The following is a 16,110-nucleotide window of genomic DNA, read 5'->3' as shown; positions in this document are numbered from 1 at the left end:
GGAACTTGTATTGAGACATAGCGACCTACCTCACAAAGGAGATGCCACCACCCCGGGATCCGAAGGCCGGATGAAAGGGGATTGCAGACCCGATCGGTTGCCGTCTCCATATCGCGGTCTGCACTATATAATGCCTACGGCCATGGACCATCGTTCGTTCAGAAGCGGCCTATGGATGCGTCGCATTGCCTGTACACTTCTTACATTCTCATACCTTGAGACAGTCAAAAAATACCAGCTCCTATCGTATTATTTAGATTGACCAAGATGAGCCCCAAAGACTCCCTCGTCCAAGCTCTATCACCAGAAGATGCTGCGCACCCTGGATTCAATCCACGGACTGTTGTAGATGACGAACTCAATCTCCAGATTGACTACGACACGACTATCGTGCTCAGGGACGGTTCGAAAATCTACGCAGACGTGTACAAGCCATCGAAGCTCTCGAAATACCCAACGATTCTTGTTTGGACACCGTATGGAAAGCACGTGAATCCTTTTCACCGATGGAACAACCTGACGGGATCTGTAGTGCCGACGAATATTCTGTCAAAGTACGTCGCTTTCGAAACACCAGACCCTGGATTTTGGTGCGAAAATGGGTACGCTGTTGTCATCGTAGATCCCCGTAAGCTCTGGAATTCGGAGGGCAACGCCTCCTAAATGTCTGATCAAGAGTCGCAAGACTGCTACGACACAATTGAGTGGGCAGGAACTCAAGAGTGGAGCCAAGGCAATGTTGGTATGACTGGCGTATCCTATCTCGCCTGGTCTCAGTGGCGCGTCGCAGCTCTCAATCCTCCACATCTCAAGGCAATCAATCCAAACGAAGGCGTTACAGATTTCTATCGGGAGCTTGCACATCACGGGGGTATCAATTCCCCTTTTATCAAGGGAATTATTGAGACTCAATGGGGCTACGGAAGAAACCAGATCGAGGACCTTACTAGATTGACAGACGCACACCCACTTTTCGATGATTACTGGAAGAGCAAAAACCCGGATCTGTCTGCGATCAAAGTCCCAGCATATGTTGTTGCTAGCTGGGGTGACTTCGGACTGCACACTCGAGGAACGCTTGAAGGGTTTAAGAAGATAAGTTCGACTGAGAAATGGCTGCGTGTTCACGGCAGGCGCAAGTTTCCTTCATTCTACGAAGACCAGGAGCGTCAGCGACAATTTTTCGATAAATTCCTCAAGGGCTTGGATAGTGAAGTCGATTACTGGCCAAAGGTCAACCTCGAGATTCGTGAACGGTACTACATTGGTAATTACCGAGCGGAACAGGAGTGGCCGCTTGCTCGGACGAAGTACACGAAGCTGTTTCTGGACTCTGAAAAGCAGACCATGAAGCTAGAATCCTCCCCAAAGTCACACAAAGCGGAATACGATGTTAGCAACGCCCCCGGGTTCACCGAAAAACTAGAATTTGATTACGTCTTGCCCGTCGATACCGAACTTACAGGCCACTTCAAGCTCAGGCTCTGGGTCGAAGCTCAAGGCAATGATGATATGGACATTTTCGTTGAAATCGACAAGATTGATCGGACAGGGGACAAAGTTCCTTTTCCATGGAGAACATTGTCGGCGGATGGGCCAGTTGCCGGTGGATGGCTCCGCGTCTCCCACCGCGAGTTGGACGAGGAGTTGACAACACCTCATCAGCCTGTCCACAAGCACACTCGTGAGCTGAACCTGAAGCCTGGTGAAATTGTTCCTGTCGATATCGAGATCTGGCCAGCCAGTATCTTATGCCGGAAGGGGAAAAGGATTCGTCTTACGCTCAAGGGAAGCGATCCCCACCCAGGACATAACCCGAATTTTACTCATCCTGGCACATTGAACACTGGAACACATATAGTCCATACTGGCTGCTCCTACGATTCCCATCTTCTCGTACCAGAGATTCCTGTATAGATCTCTATACCTCTATCCACCGAGTCATTGTACAGCTTAGCAATCTACTTCGTAGCCTCGTAGAGTAGACACATTCAGACCGGCCTTATCTTATGATCTCACCTATTCTTTTTGGATATCCTATACTCTAGAAATATTATACACGATATGAGGTGCAAACCCTACTTTTGCGGCTATTGCTTTCTAGGCTTTCTGCGTACATGGTCACGACAAGTTTTCAGCTAAGAATACTTCAGCCTGATTGGTAAGAAGACAGACTGTGTCTCCAGAGACTACAGAAAGAGCAGGCTGATCTAAGCTCTACACCCGATGATAGGCACCAGTCGTGTTGGAAGGGCCGCAGCTACTATGCCAATCCATATCGGCTCATGAGTATTCAACGCTACATAGTGTACGAAATATGTACCTGCTGACTAGAAGACCTAGGAAGAGATGGAATGAGTCTGCTCGAAAGAAGCATCTTCCCCCACCAGTATTCGGTACGTAACTCTCGCATATTGTTTCGCCTGCTCCGACTTCCCCCACAACCCCAGTTGCTCCAACGCCGACCGCGCATGCAAGAAGACTTCCACAAGATGATCTACTATTTGACCCCATTTCAAGATCACTAAAGCTTCTGGGGTACGGTCAAGCCCAGTCACGACGAAACCCAGACTCTGTAGAGTCTTCCTGGCCGAATCCAAGCCCTTCGTCACATCAGGCATTCCCATATAAATTCGTGTTAACAGTAACTGTGGGTCCCACAGCAAGAGTCGAGGAACTTCTTCCGCCGGGCGGGAATAGGTCTCGTTCAGCGCCTTGAGTGAACGTTCGAATTTGGTCGGCATATCCTGACGTATCAATCCAGACTTGCAGAGACTATCCAACTGGTCGAAGAGATTCTTTCTCTTGGTGAGTTCCGAGGACTTGGTGGCTTTGATATCTTCGCAGAGTGCGCACTTGCAGACGAAACCCCAGTTCTTGAACTTTCGTTCGGCCTTTGGGGAATAGATACCATCTGGGGCTTCGTATGGAAACATCAGTTCCGTATCAGCATCAAGGTCCTTGGCCGCGCGAACTATCATCATGTCTCCGATGAAAGAGCGACGAACATTACCGAGGCAGTTATGGTTGATGTACGAGGCTTTGATCCAAATGCCGCAGGAGTGGAAGTTGGAATTCTTCTTCGAGAAGGTGTTAGATGTGACCTCGTTATAACTATTCAGCGATGTGAGTGGGCAACCGAATACATTGAGAGACATTGTTCGTTCGACAAGGAACCTGAGAAACTGTAGCGTCAGTCTACCACGTTTGCTATTCCTTCGCATAACAGGGCGCACTTACGTGTCGATCACAGGTTGGCCATCAACAGACTTGATATCGACAGCTTTGTAATCCCCATGATAAAGGTCAGTGAATTCAGGAGCAATCGAGGGGTTCTTGAAAAGCTTCTGCGTGATCAACTGGATGAGATCCGCCTGGCCTCCCATAAAACCCTTGTTCGTCTCGACGTTCATCAAGAGAGTGACATTTGCATTGCCTTTCTGCTCGTCGTCAACGTGTGCATGACTAAAAGCTTTCTCACACAACACTAGATCCCCAGCTTTCATGGGTTTTGTTGCAAACAAGCCGCGACCTTTTCCGTTCACTTTCCGAACTTCGACTGGTCCGATGTAAGTAGCGTGATCCAGATGAGGGGGGCTGTGCTTCTTTGCCTCGGCGGAGAGAAGCTTGAAGTCGAATTGTCCAGTTCTGGCCTCGTCGCAGCGATGTTTGGCGCGCACCAGCGCAGCTGTTGCTTCATTCTTGGATGGAAAGAGTGTGCATAGCAGCTCGAGCACGTCGCGGCAGCTCTCATATCGTCTGAGATGGTATAGAGCCTCCGCTGTACGAAACAGTGCCTTCTCCGAGGGTTCTTTACCGAAGTCTGGGAAGCCTGTGTCGGACAACGCAGCGTCATATTGTTTAGTCTTGAGATATGCCAGCGCTCTGTTCCGCTTGATCAAGTCGATTTCGTTGGGCGTTGCCGGATGCACCAAGGCATCCGAATACCTGTTACATGTGTCAGCAGAGCTACGGGCTGACTGTAGGTATTACTCACTTCTCGATTGCCTGCCAGTACTCTCCTTTCCCTACATGACTATTGCCTTCAAGCTTCAAGGTGTTTGCAGACTTTCCGACCTCTAGCGACCGCCGCTGCCATGAACGTGGTATTCTGGTATCGTGACTCGTCAAGAACACAATGTCCGAAAGATGATCTACTCGCAAACTGTAGTCTCCAGACGCTGTGATTTTGAAGAAGGGCTCCTTTACTAGGAGGACTATGCCTTTGTCGACAACACTGGTCGCTGGGCGGCTGACTTCATCTCCCTGCTGGTAGAGCTGCAGCATTGCGACGTCTCCGTATTCATCTTCCACCAAGACTAGGATCCCTGTCATACGATTTGGCGGCGTGATTACTCGTAAGAGAAGATATCTTCCACGGTGATGAGTCTCAAGCCTCAGATCTTCGATCTTGATAGGTTCGAGGTTTTCGAGGGAGGTGGTGCAAGGCGGATACGCTGGTGGAACGAATGACGAGCTTATGTTTCGTGTGTCTTTCCTTCCAGTACGTTGTGCGGTGGCCATTGACGCCATCATGAACTCCAACAACATTATGTCTCTTCCTTTGCGATCATGCGGAAGCTGACCATGTCTCTTTTTAGCGTTTTGCAGAATGCGCATATTCTGCTGCATGACCTGCGTGTACTCATCGAGATCTTTGCATACATCCATGGTGATGAGAGATAGCGTAGAGTGGGTGTGACCACAGGGCGATGGTGCTTACGCTGTCTGGAGATCGGACTCTAGATAACTGTTTGTCGAAAATCAGATTGCTGATGTTTGCGATAGCTTCCAATCGGGGGTTTGTTTTTGTTCGATTGGAGTCCCAGTTGCGGAAGTCGGGAACGACTCTACTGCTTCGTATTATCGCAGTACCAGCGGATGAGTTGAATGGTGATCGAGGGAAAATAACCAAAGTTCATTATTGGGGACGTTCACCCATCTTTACATCAAGATTCGCCCCTAGATAACAGGATTTCATTGGCTGAGAGCGTAACACGTAGACTTTTACCACGCCACATATGCACATGAACAAACGGGATTGAATGCGACCCGAACCAGATATCTCGGGCGGATATGCACAGTGCAAGTTCCGGTCGGGACACCGAACGCATGCTGATCGTGATAGCTGATTGGACTGTTTTTGCCTACAAACCCGCCTCGCTTGTTCAGTAATGCACTGTCTAATTGTCATGCAGCGAGTGGACAACAATCCGCCTCTTCAACATCACCCCACCTGAAGATGACACATCGCTACTCGACCGTTCGCACGTTGATCTTATGCCTCAGCTATGGGCGCAGGCTGCAGTACCGGCTGCGGTCGTGGCTTCGGCTTAGCGTTGTTAATTGGTGCATCTCTTGGAGTGTATTGGGAGCCCTCAGGCGGTGGGGTGTGGCTCTTCACGGCAAGGACTCCGGACTCTCCTCTTCGCGTGGCGGAAACGTCCGATTCACGCCATAAAGTGTGATATGTCTTCTCCACTGCTTCTTTCCCGCCAGGTATATGCCTGGTACCCTCATTTTCAGGTGACCATTCCCCAAGAAAGATATACCAACTCGTATCTCAGCATTTCCAGCACCTTGGTAGTTCTGGCGAATGCCTATGAGAGGTATCAGGTCCAATGACGCCAGTTTCGGGAGGTTGAGAGGTATGTGCCAATCGTTCTCGAGGCCGTCAAGGGAGAGTGCCGCATTAGCTTCCGTTGAAGAGAGCACGGAATCGATCTCAGGGCCTCCGATGACCAGAGTGCCTGTTTTCCATTGTCGAAAGTGGACATGTCTTTCCTTGGTGGTCGGCATCGCGAAGATCCAGGAGGTTGGGAGAAAAAAGATCCCATTCGCCCTGCACATTACCCGCTTGTACTTCCTCTTCACGCACAAGTTTGATCGCTAGATGTCTATGCGCCTTCTCAACGCGTCTTCCATGCTCCTCTTCTAACCTCATCGCTGTTTTGTAACCATCATCATCAATCTCGAAGTCGTCAAGGTCCGATGCGTCGGAATCGGACTCGTCAGACTCCCCATCGCTAGCATCAGTCCCAGCGAAAGAATCGAACATGCTTAATAACGCTGTTCTGGCTTCATAGGGCATTTCTTTACGTGGAATAAACTTCTCATTTTCGAGCGCGACGCTCTTCGCGGTGGCCGCGTTGCGACCAGCTATCTCTTCATCGGTGGCCTTACGTTCGGCGGCTAGTCACATCAGCCTGACGAAGCGCAGGATATTCGCATGGAGGACGCACCTTTCTCGGGCGGTATCGCGACGTATGAGTGTCGAAATGCGTGGGACGAGCGAGGGTCACGTCCATCCCTATCGCGCTCATCGATCAGCGGTGATTACGTCATCCCGTCGAAACCTAAACGCGCATTCCATGATGAGACATACCAAGGAATAACGTGCGTTGGAAGACAAACACAATCGAAATTCACAGCACAATATCGTTGAGCATCTAGCATGTTCACGGTCAATTAATGCAAGCTAACGCCACGCTTTTCTTATCAGATTCGGTGTCATTACCGCCTTTATCTGATCTCGGAAGTCCAAACCTTCCGGGAACCGAGGGTCCGGGCTTGTTAAATCAATCCATGGATGTTTCGACCTCCAGCTCGGCTCCGAAATCCACTTCACTCCACTCGGCTCAAAATTCCCGATACGCACCTCAGGACATACTGGGCTTGATTTCATTTATCTGGCTACATCTACTAGCATAACTTGATTACTGATTCTCTCCGTTGATTTTGTAATGGTCAAATTCTGGCTAATCCCTTCCAGTGGGTGTGAAGCTGTTGTATATGTTTGAAACAAGGTGAAAAGATCGACATGTCGGAACTTCTTCGGTCGTCGGTGCAAGAACACTTTATAAATAGCTCCACCATCCATCTCAGAGCATTGAGTCGCTGTGCCACACCTTCTATCTGGTCCCGAGATCTCATATCAACGGTTCCCGGAAGTTCTTATCATGCCAAACCAAAAACAGACTCGGGTTCTTATAGCGGGTGGCAGCGTCGCTGGTCTCACCCTGACCAACATTCTCGAAAAGCTCGGAATAGACTATCTGGTCTTGGAGAAGTATGCAAACATTGCTCCTGATCTAGGCGCCAGTATTGGCATACTTCCTAGTGGCCTTTGTATCTTCGATCAGTTTGGCTGCTTTGACAATGTCAAGGCTTTGATCGAGGGTGTGGATTGTGGTAAGCTGTTGGCTCAGAGCGATGACAACGGCAAGATTATATTGCAGTTTGAGGAAGCTAATGAATGCATATCCGAGCGGTAAGCTGCAGAAATCTGCATGACTTATTGTTTCAAAGCTAATACAGACAGTCTTGGATATTCGCCTATCTTCGTGGATCGTCAGATGATAGTTCAGGTCTTATACAACAACCTACCTGATAAGTCAAAGGTACTTACCAACAAAGGAGTCAGTGAGATCAGGCAGTCTACTGGCATGGTTGAGGTTGTCACCACAGACGGAGAAACGTTCCACGGTGATATACTTGTTAGCGCCGATGGCATACACAGTACAGTGCGTAAGGAGATGTGGAGACTAGCAGATCAAGAGACGCCCGGATATGTTCCTGCTAGCGATCGATCGATACCAACAGAATACTGCTGCATCTTCGGAATATCGCGGCCGACAGACAGGTTCCCGAAATGTTCCACGCAAAACGTACTAGGCCGAAAATGCTCATACCTTGTCATAGCCGGACCAGGGCACCGAGTCTACTGGTTTCTGTTCAAACGACTTCCAGAAACAGTGTATGGCAAGATTCCGCGCTACACTAAGGACCAAGAGGACGCGCTGGTAGCGGAACATGCGTCCGATCGTATCACAGACAGACTTGTCAACAATCAAGCCAAGTAAGCTGGGTACCCCAGCTTAGCTTGATTAGTAGGTACCTCTACTCTAGCTTAGCTTGATTAGCTTAATAGGTTAAAATTAATAAGCTTAATTAATTAGCTTAATTAATTAGCTTAATTAGCTTAATAGCTAAAGCATATCCTAAAAGAGAAGGAAAAGGAGGAGGAAAAGGGGTTAATATTACGTGTCTTATCTCTACGTAATCTTATCTCTACGTAATCTTACTTTATCTAACCTTCTTAATTCTATTAAGCTTATTAAGCTAAATAATTAAGCTACTATAAGCTAGCTTTACTTAATTATTTTATACCTCTACTCTAGCTTAGCTTAATTAAATAGCTAGCTTAATGCACTAGCTTAATAGTAATTAAGCTAGCTTGATTGTTAATAAGTCTGATTACAGACAAGTTGACGTTCGGTGAACTTTATGCATTACGCAAGACGTCGACCTTACAAGCCCTTCCAGAGGTGGTCTTCAAGAAGTGGCATTACAACCGTATTATGACTATCGGAGATGCCGCCCACAAAGTGAGTCCAGCTGATGCGAAGAAGGATCAGCAGACTTACACATCTCACAGTTCAATCCCATTAGCGGCCACGGCGGAAATAGCGCGATCGAAGACGCCGCTGTCCTTGCCGATAAGCTCCACGCTCTCTTCAACCAAAACGACGCAAGAATCACCGACGCAGACTTTGTCAAGGCCTTTAAGGAAACTCAAAACGTCCGTTTTGGCCGTGCAAATGGTCTCTTGAAAGACTCTCACGACCACCAAAGTCTACAGGCCATGGAAACTATGAAATCAAAGCTCATAGCAAGATACGTCATGCCTCTGTACCGTGCACCGAAGATGGTCGACGTACTTTGTAGCAGCCAACGTGGAGCTGCCCATATCAAAGCGTTGCCGCTGCCTGAGCGGCCGCACAGCGAGCTTTGGGACGACGAAAAGGAAGCTAACTTGGTTGACTGGAAACGTGCGGGCTATGTGTTCTCTGCAACTGTAGCTGCTTTGGCGGTCTTTTCGACTCAAACTAAATGGCTTCCTATCGCTTCGATGAGGAGGATATTGTTAAGTCCATAGTCGGCAGAACAGATCTATGGGACCGATTAAAACTTCGACATTCGTCATCAGAGCTGGATGAAATGTGTATGAGAGAATATTGGATAAGCTCCGATTTTTAACAAACACGATCAAGCTTGTGTTATTCATGATATAAACAAGACACGATGGTTGGCTGAAATGAAGACACTGTACGTTTATGAGACGGTATCGTCTCCACTGAAGCATGTCATGCCGCCCAGACACCATCGAAAGCGTTCTCCCCCGACGTTGAAGGCTGATTCTTTGGGCACACGGCACAATATAGAACCAGCTCAGGGGATACATCTTATATGTGGAAGATGCGGCTAGAAAATAGTGAGCAGTCTACCTACCTATGGGAAGATGCCACAACGATCAGCTAGTGGGGTAGAATCCTGTCAAGCACCTCCCAAATTAGCCACTCGGCTGAGGCTAGGCAGATCATAAGTCACGACCCAGCACGAATAGCGAGTGTCACTAGCCTTTCGCATGATTTCCGGTCTGCGTTCTTGCAAATTGACCCACAGAACGACACGCACTGAATGCTCGTTTTCGCATGCGATGAAATCTGCTCATCCATGGCCAAGTACGTCTCCAAGAAACGGTTCCGCAGATTGATAACATCTTACATAATGCAGGCATTAGGTAGGGTACCAATTCCACAAAGACCATGCTTCGTGCACCAGGCGACTCAAAGCGGGGCATCCGGCGAACATCATACTAACAATAGCTTACTGTCCCACGGATTTCGAACCTTCCGGCGACGATATACACGGGTAGCTGCTTACATGCATAACGGCCGCGTCGTTATAACGTTTCGCTATTCTAGACAACTGCACGCGCGCATATTACTCAAAAAACAGGATGAGATAACTCCATTAGAAGAAAAATCAGACAACCTAGGCAACGCAGAGCATATTGGGCACTATCTGTATTCGAGACGCTATGACGGGGATGACATCCACAAAACATCCTTCGCGGAGCAAGACTGAATTTGGAGGCTTACAAGGAATACGTCCAAGCACAATGCCAACAAGCGAGCTGGACATGGAGTGACCCATTCTTACAAGCTCATACCATCGTATCGCCAATTCGTGGAAAGATAAAAGAACATGCCGGACGAACGAACAAGATATCTGCAACCAGGTGGATAGTACCTAATTAACTTCTCATCTCTGGCAAGCCGCGCTTCATGGATGACTGGAATGATTTGTGTGCTCCCAGCCAACCCCGCGATTCGGGTGGGTTAGATCGATTGCTAGGGCATAGCAAGTCAGTTGTAACTTTCGGACAAATCCTCATATGCATCTCATGACAGACATCAACCAAAGAACTAGCGCCAAGATATCTGCTGTGCTACCAGTCTGCTCAATACGAGGAATAAGGAGAGCGACACGGGATGTCTTGTCAAGGCCTCGTCACCTTGTAATGCGGAGGTTTCAATCCGTTGGGTATGGTAAGCAAGAGAAAGTTTATAACCCGTGGAGAAATCTTACTACTAACCCTAGCAGGTGTCTGAGGAAATTTCAACGTGACAAGCATCAGCATCCTATCTTTCGTCGAAAGGGCTTCCTCTTCTCAAAAAGAAGAGCTTATAAATCAAAGGCAAGGTTAGATAGTTATTGAAAGACTCCGTGCAAAGCGTAGAGACTTAGCTCTGTACGATATTGTGCCAGCCCGAGGGTGCGGGGAAGACTAGCGGAGCAAGGCGCAACATATCCCCGTTTATATACGGGGCGGAGTGGTCCTGGCTAGCGTTTCGCGCATTGAGGACGCTAGGGACCTATCTTCAATACGTCTGCCGTGTCTTATGTCAGCACTACGTACGCTGCTGAACAGGTTATAGTTGGATCGTTAGATAGGTAAGAACTAAGCTTAATACAGGAACTAAACTTCTAACGCAGCCTAGCTATTATCTATCTAGGTTACCTAAGAGCAACTCAACTCTAACCTATTCACCAGCGTAGCACTGCGTAGTACGTCGTGGGCAGTAAGGAGTAAGGAGTAAGCAGTGAGCAGTTAGCTCTCTAAACTCAAAAACAAAAGGCCGAACTTCAAGCTGGAACAAATGACTACTACGAGAATAGTTCAATTTTGAACAGGCATTGTTGACTTGGACAGACATTGGGGAAGTCTGCCTGTGACAAAAGGATAAGAATTACTCGATTATAAATATACGGCATGAGCACCTCTTTTCGCAACTCACTATCAATCAGTATTGAGTCCGCTACAATCATCCCTTACAACAACACTTTTTGCCACATCTTTAGGACCCCTAGGTCAAACATCCAAAGAACTCAACATGTTCCTCTTTGCCACCGCCATTTGGTTTTGGATGATGCTGGCGACGGTATTCCAGCCGTCTACAGCTCTCCCCTCCCCTCCCCATCTCTCGTCGCCCGACAAGGCTCATGCATGTCTCTCTTCCGACCCGTTGATGTCAACCCAGTCCACACCGGTAGACAAGAAATCACGCAAGTTCTCCGTGCCGGACGCGCCCCGGATGCTTTTTTCCCAAACACCGAAATAGAAGTCAACATCCTAGCCACAACCTGGCCTCAAAACAACCTTGCGACCTTTACCGTAAGGAACAAAGGCTTGCTTGACCAGGTCTTTTGGGTTGAAGGCCACCTAGAAGGGCCAGCTGCGAACCATCCCAACGTCGTCCTCTCGGAGTCGTTTGAAGTAAGGGCTGGTCAAGTCGAGAATCGTTGCCTTCATCTTCCGGCCGGTCATCGATGGTATATACGTGCAACCCGTGGTACTAGTTAAGGAGTGGACGGTGGATGGTGAACCTTGGGGGTTGAAGGTTGAGAGTTGGAGGTTGAGAGCTGGACATTGAGTTGGAGGGTGGAGGACAATGGTGGAAGATGTAGGGCGGAGAGTAGAAATTGTATAGTTGAATTAGGGGGGTCAAAGCGAGGAGAGGAGGTACAAGGGGAAGAGATAAAACACCCGGCGTAGAAAAGCTTTAGTATGCGCAAAGATAAATGAGAACGGACAGTCGTACTAAAGAAATGACCTTGAACGATACTGTATCCAAAACGCAGCCGTACTGAAACTTGTAACCTAAGAATTACGTATATAGCAGTGCCAGAGCATTGCGTGCGCATCGCTAATAGAGTTATTGATAAAGCAAAAAAAGACCTTGTGGTCCTGGTATTTATCTAAGAATGCTGCATGCACTGCTCTATCCTAAATACGACTTTTTCGCTTTCGCAAGGCCATGCCACGCTCGCACAGCTGATGCCGCTTGAAAAAGGAAATCTATAACCGCACTCTTCGAAAAACTCAAAGAAATTCGTCTCAATATGCCATACTACCCTCGTCTCTTCTCCACGTCCTCACCTCGCAAAATAATCCCTCGCCCCATCTCTACTCGGACTATACGGCGTATACTGCTCCTGCCCCCTATGCCCCCCACTCGCACTCCCCATCCCCATGGGCGCCGCCCCCGACACCAACCTCCCCTGATCACTACCCATCTCATAAAATGGACTCGCACCACCCTCATCCCTCGAATCCACGGCCCTCAGATCCAGACTCGGACTCGGACTATAATCCCTCAGCGCACTCGGCGTCTGATGGTAGCCCTGGGGATACAAAACCCCCGGGTCTTCTCCGGTGTTGAATGTGCGCTGAGAGTCTTGACTAGACGGACGACCTCGATCACTGCCGCGGCCCCAGTGACTACTACCCCCTGGACTATCCGGTCGACCCCCAGCACCACCCGTCGTACTTCCGCCGTAGACTGACCCCTCGCCCCCATGCTCATCACTAAACTCCGGTCTATTCTTAAAATTCTCAAAATCCATATTCGACTCTGAGACAAACTCAAAGGGCGCCGGTGCCGCTGTCGCCGGCTTACCAGGATGCTCTTTACTCATGCGCTTCATATAAATATCACTAAACGCCGCGCTATCACCCACATCGCCATCGAGCCGGCCACGGTAGATTTCAGCGAGGAGGTGTTTACTCTTCTCGTGCACCATTGGCACCGTCAATTTCTGGTACAACGCGGGATGACCAAAGCGCACAGCGACACGGTCTCTGCGGCGCGACTCTTTATCAATGGGCGTGGGTGCTTCTGTGCCTTTAGTCCGGGTACCCTGGGTGTAGTACTTGAGCGAGTGGTCAAATGTGTTTTTGCAATAGAACTTGAAGGCGATGAGGCCGAGGGGTAGAGGCGCCATGGCAGCCAGCATGTTCCATTTGGAGTCGTAGCCGCGGGCGACGACGAGGAGCGCGACGATGCAGTTGGACAGGAACGTGCCGACGAGCATGCGGTTGAAGAGGATGCGCCAGAATGCGCCACCGGATTCGTTTTTGGTGCAGAAGACGTACCTATCCCACCATCGTTAGCAACCTGTATCTTCGTGGGTATATGCTGACAAGACCTACATCAACAAATACTTCTTCATCCAGCTATCCAACGTAAAATAAATAGCAACAATAACCAACGTAATCGGCTGCAACGGCGCAAAGCACAACGCCACCGTCGAGTAAAACAAAAAATAATTATAATAACTCGCATAATCAAACGGCGGCGGCGCGGTTCTCGAAATCAGCTCCCGCGGCGTCGGATTCAGAAACTTGCGGGAGAAACTGCCCCACGCGAGATTGACCGCTTGCGCGAGATCAATCGCAGCGCCCAGATTGCGCTGCACGAGCCACGTGACCCAAAACGGACTGACTTCGCACAGCGTGCGCATCGTCGTGTCGAAAAAGGCAATGGACCGCAAGATATCCATAAACGGAACGTGTTGCTCCGCCGCGAGGTTGACAATCATGACAATCATGCCAAACACCGCGCTGAAGAGCGAGAAGACGAAGAGATTGTTAAAGACAAAGAAGGCGTACAACTGCGCTGTGACATGTCTTTCCCGACTCGTCTTGGTCTGGTCACCCGCTTTGATACTCAACCGCCGGAAAATAATGGGCAGGAAGTAGTAGAACAGCGACGTGAGAGCCGGCGCAGCGAGACCCTGTACCACGGCCCAGAAATCGGCGTGCTTGGCGAGTTCAACCTGGAAGTCTGGCCACACGAAGCCGAGATTGCTGAGCTTGGAGAGGAAGACGGCGATGAGGGCGTTGGGGATAAAGTACAGCAGTGTGAGCAGCGTGATCCAGAAATTGTTCACGATGCGCCTCCAACGCCGCGTTTTGGGGTCCAGCGTCAGGTTCTTCCAGATGATGTCTTTGGGCTTGGGGGCGAGGCGCACCGTGGTGCCTTTGACGTGTTTGCTGCGCGCGGCGAAGGCGACCATGTGTGCCGAGTCGATGGTCTCGTAGCTGGCGAATCCGTACGATAGAGCATCGCGCTTGTCGATTGTCTCGCGGACTTCTTTGATCTTGGTTTCCAGGCGCTGGATGCGTGCTGTCAGGTAATCGATTGCATCCACTTTTTGCGATCGGTCCGTGTACTCTGGGTCCTTCTTCGAGGGGGTACACAGGGGTCGTTCGGCGGGGAGTTTGTTCGGATTCTTTAGGTATTTCGCCAGAACCGTTTCCAGTTCCATGACGGCTTCCTCGTGCGCTTCGATGAGGTCTGGGAGGTCCCTTACATTGCGCCCAATGGACGCGCGCGGCACCTCGGGCGTCGTCTTCAAGCTATCCGTAATCTCGACGATACCCTGGTCGCTTCGAAAGCTGCGGTTGATATCTGTAATCATCAGCGTGCGTGCATACAGACTGTTCTGGTAGTCCGGGTGCTCGAGGTACTGGCGTCTCAGCCGGTGCACCGCACGGTACATCCACCACAAGAAGCCGCACACGATAATGTCGATGATGTATGCCAGCACGACAAACGCCCAGAACACCCGGCCAAACAGATCCCTAGGCGTCATCAGGAAGATGACCTTGCCTGACATGTCTCCGTCAAAGTTCTTTTGGAATTCCACCGACTTTATTACGTTGACGGGGACGATGATGGCGCAGCCCACAATGGCGAGGACAACGAACATGTTCCTGCACATGCGCGAGAAGCGCAGGAAGATGGTCGCATCGAGCCCAATCTTCTCGACATACTCTGGTTCGTTCGTCTTGAAGACGGGATGGTACCACGCAAACAGCGACTTGTCTAGAGGCGGGGGGCGGTGCTTCTCGTCGGTGTGTCGGAGGCGGGGCGCGTACACAATGGTATTAAAAGGGCGTAGTATAAGGAAGAGGACGAAGATGGCGGCGGTGATGCCAAAGGATGTGCCGATAGCGATAAGGACTGAATCTTGGGATACCTGGAGTGGTCAGACATGCATGCATGCAATGGCTTGGGGTTGGATGTACCGAGGCGCCTAGTGGATTGTCCGACATCAATTGCTCAAACTTTTGCTCTATGCTCAGGTCCCGCCGGAGCAGCATATTCGGTGGTGAGGCCATAGCGAGTGCGGCGCAGTGGAGGGGGTGTAACGTGCGCAGCGAATGTGGTGTGTGTAATGAGCGTTGTGAATGGGGTGGGTGTAGCACGTGTTACGTGTGCACGTCAACGAGCGTTCGTATCGAGGGTCGATCTTGCGTCAGACAGCTCAGCGCATGTCTTCGAGCGATGATCCTGCTCTTGCGCACCGCTCTCTCGTAAAGTGCGCTGGTGGTCGTAACCGGTTCCTCTTTCAGTCTCGACAAACAAAGAAAACGTGGGGGGTATATGCGCTAAGTAGAACGAGTGTACAGAGTAAAGAAAGCCAAGAGACAAGCAGTGGTAGTAGTAACGGCAACAGTAGTGAGAGAGAACACGAGCGTCGTCGCGTCCCTCAAAGTGAAAGCGGATAGCGCAGGTGCAAAGGGAAAAGGGCCGTTGATCCCTGTCAGGTCCAAAGGGAAAATCGGCAAGGGTTCGCTTGCCGGCGAGTCGTCATGGCGTCTCAGGCACGTGCTCTGATTCGCTGCCTCGACGCGCCGTTTACGCGGCTCTGGCAGCGCTGGCGGGTTGATTTTATTTTTGGCGTCTAGGCCTGGCCACGCCATGCGAGCTGTTGGGAAGGGAAAGAAAAGAGGACATAATCGCCCCTTAGCACCGAGGGGTTTGGTTTGCGGAGAGCATCAACGTGGAAGGTTGTTGTGCACTGCTCCGCTCTCGACATGCATCTGGTTGTTCAACATTATGGACCATGCATAACTCGATGACTTGTGTGGCGGTGCAGGCGCCTCTTCGGATGAGGCTGCCCACTTGCCCGTTT

General features: G+C 49.9%; 3 protein-coding genes across 3 annotated transcripts; 1 reads left to right on the top strand and 2 right to left on the bottom strand.

Annotated features, from left to right (window-relative positions):
- Window positions 1-267: 267 nt before the first annotated feature.
- On the top strand, window positions 268-1,917 carry ACET3X_000032 (uncharacterized protein; the record flags this gene model as incomplete). The annotated part of the gene is made up of 2 exons (XM_069447602.1): window positions 268-628; window positions 677-1,917. 2 exons carry the CDS (start codon window positions 268-270, stop codon window positions 1,915-1,917), a joined length of 1,602 nt encoding a protein of 533 aa, XP_069310274.1.
- Window positions 1,918-2,339: 422 nt separating this feature from the next.
- ACET3X_000031 (uncharacterized protein) lies at window positions 2,340-4,671 on the bottom strand (the record flags this gene model as incomplete). Its single annotated transcript, XM_069447591.1, has 3 exons — window positions 2,340-3,177; window positions 3,241-3,948; window positions 3,998-4,671. 3 exons carry the CDS (start codon window positions 4,669-4,671, stop codon window positions 2,340-2,342), a joined length of 2,220 nt encoding a protein of 739 aa, XP_069310273.1.
- Window positions 4,672-12,054: 7,383 nt separating this feature from the next.
- ACET3X_000030 (uncharacterized protein) lies at window positions 12,055-15,684 on the bottom strand. Its single transcript, XM_069447580.1, has 3 exons — window positions 15,221-15,684; window positions 13,340-15,171; window positions 12,055-13,282 (listed from the first exon to the last, which is right to left on the bottom strand). Exons 1-3 carry the CDS (start codon window positions 15,311-15,313, stop codon window positions 12,283-12,285), a joined length of 2,925 nt encoding a protein of 974 aa, XP_069310272.1. The 5' UTR covers window positions 15,314-15,684; the 3' UTR covers window positions 12,055-12,282.
- Between the last annotated feature and the right edge of the window lie 426 nt (window positions 15,685-16,110).

The sequence above is a fragment of the Alternaria dauci genome, chromosome 1 (genome assembly GCF_042100115.1).
Source record: "Alternaria dauci strain A2016 chromosome 1, whole genome shotgun sequence".
Classification (NCBI taxonomy): Eukaryota; Fungi; Ascomycota; class Dothideomycetes; order Pleosporales; family Pleosporaceae; genus Alternaria; species Alternaria dauci.
Note: the sequence above shows the minus strand (reverse complement) of the source record. Positions and strands in the feature narration are given on the sequence as shown.